The sequence below is a fragment of the Coturnix japonica genome, chromosome 12, assembly GCF_001577835.2.
Source record: "Coturnix japonica isolate 7356 chromosome 12, Coturnix japonica 2.1, whole genome shotgun sequence".
NCBI lineage: Eukaryota > Metazoa > Chordata > Aves > Galliformes > Phasianidae > Coturnix > Coturnix japonica.
The window spans coordinates 16751270-16757604 of record NC_029527.1 but is presented as its reverse complement, the minus strand read 5'-3'; the positions used below and the strand labels follow the sequence as shown (position 1 = coordinate 16757604).

Sequence of the window (6335 nt, the reverse complement as noted above, 5' to 3'; positions counted from 1 at the left end):
GTGCCTTTATGGAGCTAATAAACTTTAATAGGCCTAAATCCAGCTCTGAGAGCGGTACCACGAGCTTGAATACACTTCAATGGAATGACAAGCTGGTAATTAGTGTTTCAGCCTCTGATGAGCAGAGTAATTAGCCTGAGAAACCGCAGGATGTTCAGAGAAGGAAACAGACATTCATTGAACAAGAATTGAACAAGACATTCATTGAACATGAATTCCTGTCATTAGGGCAGCATCCCTACAGCAGCTCCTACAAAACCCCTCATCGCTGCCCCTCAGTGCCAGCATCACAACTCCCAGGTAACACCGCTCCCAGGCAGAAACCACAACTGCTCTGCCTCACCCACAGCGGGACCTGCAAACAGCCCGAGGCACCAACAGCACTGAGCTGGTAACAGGTAAGAAACAAACAGCAGCACCTGCGCACTGCTAGCATTTCCTCACTGGAGCATCAAACATCTTAATTCACATCTGGGAAACAGTATCAACTTTAAACTTTCAGTTTGGAAAAGTTCTACAGCAAAGAGGTACTACCTCCAAACCCTTTGAGATGACTAACTGGAATACTAAGACTGGCATTTTAAGATAGGATTTCTACAGTTCAGGGGAAAAATAAGCTGCCAATTGGCTCCAAAAACGCCTCAACATGTTTTCTACTATAAGCAGAGGGAACAAACATTTAACTGAGAAATACAACAGATGTGGTAGAAAAGACTCAGGCAAAGGAGAGCATTGCTGACACCACTACTGACTTTCAGTTAAGGTGGCAGAGTGAAAAGCAATAACTTAAGTCAGGTTCAGAGCACACAGTAGAACGGGGAGTTCTCAGGTTGGTCCCTGGTTCAGTGCTCAATTTACACAATTCTTATTTATTGCCTTTCGCTCAGGAACTGAGACAAACACTCTCAGCAACCTCCTTTACCAAGCTGCTCATCTGGAAATGATGCAGGTCTCTGCTGTCTTCCTCCACAAGGGCTGTCACCAGAAGGACTTATTTTCTTCCACTCTTTCCCAGGTGCGTTTCAGAAGATACACTGCAGCATGAAGTCCCCCTACATTCACCCACACTGTGTGACTTTTGCGCCAGATGTGTCCCAGTCTCGACAAGGCCTATGACAGAAAAATAGCACACAAAAAAGCTGCAAGAGTGGTGGCAGCTTCTTCAGGATAAGAATATAAGGATAAATTTGCTTTAGATGTTATTCCTGGCTATAGCAAATCACACCTGAATAAGGTCTAAAACCACATGAAAATGCTGCTATTCATCTCTTTAGAAACAGATCACCTGCCATAGTGAAGTCAGCTTAAAGTTTTTCTCCACAATAGATTTTCCTGTGCAAATGGGTTTAATTCTAAGGTTTGACCCAGAACGTACCTTGATGAAGCATTTCTTGTCCTGAGTCAGCAGCACAGCTCTACCTGTGCCTGGTGTGCAGATCCGCCCCATCTCCATGAGGCAGGCTGGATAGAGATCCCAGTTCTTCTTCTTTGACCCTATCCTATAACATAAATCAAGATCTCCTTTGTGACAGTCAAAAAACAGCAACTGCAGTTTTTTTCTCAGACACGGATCGACTCACATATGACCACTGAAACCTTCAGCTTTCACTCTTAACACAGAACACATTAATACTTCTCAATTAGGCCCAGTTAAGTTACAGGAGAACCCTAAACCTGGGCACGCGAGCACACGCGGTGGTGATGGTCACACACAGTAACCTGAATTTGTGGTCGCTCACCTTTTCCCAAAAGGCATGTCGGTCACAATGACATCCACAGAGCCAGTCCGCAAGGGGAGATTGCAAATATCCCACTGAACGATGTCTAAGGGTGCGCCCAGGGAAGCACTGCTAAAAAAGCAAAGATATCTCAGAGGTATGGTTTACTGAAAATATTTCTACACTGAAGAACTCTGTAACAGCAACAAAATAATAGTGAAAAAGTCCAGAAAATCTATGCAAGACAGATCTATTCCTATAAAGCACCATGGGAAAATAAAATCCCCTGTACCGTGTTCTTACCTTTCCTTACTTTCATTTTTCTTTAGCAAAGAGCAGATATTGCTTGCTGCTCTCTTTACAGCTTGTGGGTTGTTATCACCAGCAACGTGGAAGCAACCAGGCCATTCCATCGCTCCCTGGGGGGAAATACTGACAAGCATTAACATGAACATTTCTTGCTTTTTGAGACAAAACCCACCAAAAAAGAAAAAAACAATATTACAAAGCAATCTCAAGTAGATGTCGATGATTTTCAAACTCTTAACAGATATGTCACACATCTTAGGCAACTCAAAAGCTCAAAGTTCTTTTAGATTTTGCTTCTTCCTGTTATAGCTTTTGGAAGGAAACTAAAGGCATTTAGTGAAAGTGTGCCTGTAGCTGTTGAGAAGTTGGCAAGATGCTTCTGTTGGTGTCTATTCAGTTACTGCCATTAAAACTTACATGTTACTCGGTTGCAGATACTGTCTTGAGTTTTACTACGTTAAAAAGAAAGGAAGAGTCACCTCTATTGGTATTGCACCTGTACCGCACATTGGATCAATGATGATATCTGTTGGCTGGGGATCACAGAGTCTGAGGAGCAGGAAAAAAAAAAGGTACTTTGAGAAAAGAACACAAATTTCTATTACTGATGGAAAACTAAACTGTTTTAATCACAGCCACTGAGCCCCTCTAACATAGCATGGGAACATTAATTGCATTTAATAATTAGCATTTATACATGCCAGTCCAGTGAAATTCTCTCAAGAATGTCATCATCCAGCTCTCTGAAAACTGGCTCTTTGCAGCAAGCGTTTACTTTTCTAAGCTGGGAAACATCCAGCATTGCTACATCTTTCTTCCCTTTTAATAGGAATCAACTAAAACGGCTTCTAAGGGAGCAGTGCGGGAGATAACGCAACTAATTTGTGAAGCAGAATGACTTATTAACTTAGAATCATATGAAACTATGCATTGCACTGACCTAAGCATGCCATAAGCAAGAGTTGAGCGAAGGGTTGTGGGTCCGAAATGTGTAATATTTCTTCTGTGGAGACTCTCCTCAGTTAATGCAATGCCCACAACTACTTCATTGTTGTGAATATTCAGGAGTACCTAAAGAAAAACTGGCACTAAATTTCAGGAGTAACACAAGCTTCCCACAGTACATCTGGTAAATGTTTCAATCGGCAGCTGTGAGTTAGATAAAAATCAGGAAATACAAGAGCACCGTCTACTGGCTTTAGTGAGGACAAGGGATACACATCAGGACAGCACAGTTGTTTTTCACATGCACAAAAAGCACATTGTGATGCTTTATACACGCTGGGGAGAAGCAGGGTTAAGTCCTGCAAGTCACAGCGCAGCATCTGCAAAGCGGCAACAGAAACCCCACGCCTGGTCCTATAAGCAACGTGAATTCAGAAGGTGAATATATCTTTACAAGGAAGGGGGTCAGCCCTTAAAAAATTCTGCAAGAAAGTCATTTCATTTTATTGCCTCTCAAAATGAAAACTTTAATGGACCTTATCTGCTGGACCTCCCTTCCCTATGTAAAGGGAAAAAACAGTGGACAACCCTTTTTGTCCCCTGAAACCATATGAGTAAATAATACAGGAGGGGTAAAAGTATAAAACCTTGTGGTGTAGCTGAGAGAGGAGAAAACTTTTCAGCACGACTCAGCTGCTCTGGGGCTTAGTGGTGAGTGAGAGCATTATCATGAGCAAGAGCACGTGCAGAGCAAAGGGCAACATGGAAATGAAGAAATGTGTCCTCACCACAACGCAAAAGAGAATATAGACTATAATGGGCTGATAACAGCAGGACTAGGGGAAATGGTTTTAAGTTAAAAGAGGGAAAATTTAGGTTGGATGTTAGGGGGAAGTTCTCTACTAGGAGAGTGGTTAGGTCCTGGAACAGGCTGCCCAGGGAGGTTGTGGATGCCCCGTCCTTGGAGGTGTTCAAGACCAGGTTGGACGGGGCCCTGGGCAACCTGATCTAGTAAATGTGTATGTTTGGTGGCCCTGCCAGGCAGGGGGGTTGGAACTACATGATCCTTGAGGTCCCTTCCAACCCGGGTCATTCTGTGATTCTGTGATAGACAACCAAAGTGCAATCAAGCAGTGGGGTGTGAGTATATATGTAACATGCCAGGGAAAATAATGCCTCTGAGGAAGCCACGGCTTCAGCATTACCGACTTCCAGCTCCAAGATAATTAAAGGTTATTTTGGAGTTTTCTGAGAATCAAACTATGAATTAAGTTTTGAAATAGAATGATTTCCAAGGCACAATGCAATACCTCTACATCAAAGTTGGTCATGTCGGCCTTCCACTGGAAGTGCTCCTGTACAGCTCCTCCGAAGTCTCTTGCAGCCTCATTTGATGTAAAACTGTGCTTGTCTCCAGCTCTATTGCATGTAACGCGAAACTTTAACACCTTCACATCTCCTCCATCTTTCTTATCTTCTCCTGCCTTTGTCTCAGCCCCAGAACTGGCATGCAGTTCATTTTTAGCCTCTGAGAGTTCATTATCATCCTCCTCATTTTGTGAGGCATCTCCTTGCATCTCTTCTCCACTCTGGCCATCTCCTGCCATGTTAGTGGTGCAGTCCTCCTGCCCACCCGCAGCTCTGTGCTCCTTTTCCTCCCCTGTGCCGTCCTGCAGCTCCCCTTTGCTTGCAGTTTGCTGCACATTCTGCTTTTTGCGTTTTGTCTTTTTCTTTTTTAAGCCATTGTTCAGCTCCCAGATTTTCAGAGGATCGTCCCAAGGCAGTTTTTTAACCAAATCTTCCAAATCTTTTAAAGCATCTTCCTTTTAAAGACAAAGAAATGGTCCTTCAGAGTAATTTCCTTCCTTTAAGAACCACCCTCTTTCTAAATCTCTTACATTAGTCTGTACATGCAACTTGCTGCACATCTAATCACAGCTGGCACTTCTTTTGGGCAATTTTTTTCACATCTGGCAAAGACTAAGAAGTGGTATTTTACATCACAGGATCCAGAACAAATAATCAGTTACCATGACTACATTAAGAGATCAAGAGATCTTTTATTGTCCCATGTCCAAGGCTGACATCCATGCACACAGCTGCTCCCTCTCATTTCCCTTGCAGCAAACACAAGAGAAGGAACTGAGGCAGACAACATCACCGCACTTCAGCTGTAAACCCAACAAAGAACCAGGACAGCACTACGAGCATTTCAAAGATCATTGCTCATGAAACACCGAAGGCACTACAATGAAAATAACGCTCCAAACCCCACAAGGGACTGAAAGCAACGAGAGTCACTCACCTTGGTTTCTTTAAACTGATAATCTTTGAACTCCTGAACGACAACAAACAAATTATCCACAGACCTCAGCTGATGGACCTATAGCGAGGGAGAGCAGCAGTGCTCGGTTACCATCGGTTACAAAGCGTCGCCACTTACATCTACATCCGACCTGGCGCTACGTGCAGAGATTGACAGCTGACGAGCAAATCATTGACAGCCGGTTTGGGGTTCTCTGACTCCAGCCCCCTTTGCCGGAGCACAGCAAACCCGACCGAGCCCCCACAACACCGGCCGGGCGGGTCGCTGTGCCCCGGCTGGCATCAAACGCAGCGCGCTGTGCTGCAACACACGACGGGCGCTGCGGGGCAACACGCACCGCGGGTGTTCACCCGAGGGCTCCGGGGACAGGTGCGCTCACCTCGGGCAGGCTGTGGGCCGGCACCTCGAAGTAGATCTTCCCGCGGTCCCTGCTGATCCGGGACGCGGAGCCGAGCTTCTCCTGCACCTCCGCGGCCGCCATCGCCTCGAACCCGGTGGGCACGGTGGCGCCGATAACGGCCAACCGCTCCTCGCCAGCGCCATCCCCGGCCGCATCCGGACCGGCCGCCTCCGCCTCCGCCATGACCAAACGCCGGCACGTGCCGCCCCTGCCCGGCTTCCGCTTCCGGGACGGAGCCGCGCGACAGCGCCCCCTGCGGTCCGGAGGAGCGACCCGCGTGTGCAGCGGGAGGGAGGGGAGCGAGGTGCTGATCGGAGCGGGACGAGAGGAGACTGTGGGGATCCAGAGCGGGTTCAGCACCGCACTGCACAGCACCGCACTGCACTACCTGCACTACACTGCACTGCATAGCACCGCACTGCACAGCACCGCACTGCACTACACTGCACTGCACTGCACTGCACAGCACCGCACTGCACTGCACTGCACTGCACAGCACTGCACTGCACTGCACTGCACTGCACAGCACCGCACTGCACTACCTGCACTACACTGCACAGCACAGCACCGCACTGCACAGCACCGCACTGCACAGCACGCGGCACTGGTCCACAGCACCGCACTGCACAGCACCGCA

At 46.9% G+C, this 6335-nt stretch overlaps 1 protein-coding gene across 2 annotated transcripts; it reads right to left on the bottom strand.

The window, feature by feature from the left end:
- Nucleotide 1: 1 nt before the first annotated feature.
- On the bottom strand, nucleotides 2-5914 carry THUMPD3 (THUMP domain containing 3). 2 transcript variants are annotated; one of them, XM_015875292.2, is made up of 9 exons: nucleotides 5678-5914; nucleotides 5278-5355; nucleotides 4283-4795; nucleotides 2968-3098; nucleotides 2507-2576; nucleotides 2022-2137; nucleotides 1740-1850; nucleotides 1376-1499; nucleotides 2-1110 (listed from the first exon to the last, which is right to left on the bottom strand). In XM_015875292.2, the coding sequence occupies exons 1-9, from the start codon at nucleotides 5879-5881 to the stop codon at nucleotides 979-981; spliced, it is 1479 nt and encodes a 492-aa protein (XP_015730778.1). In that variant the 5' UTR covers nucleotides 5882-5914; the 3' UTR covers nucleotides 2-978. The 2 variants fall into 2 exon arrangements, with proteins under 2 accessions (XP_015730778.1, XP_015730780.1); XM_015875294.2 differs by having other exon boundaries at nucleotides 1740-1847.
- Nucleotides 5915-6335: the final 421 nt, after the last annotated feature.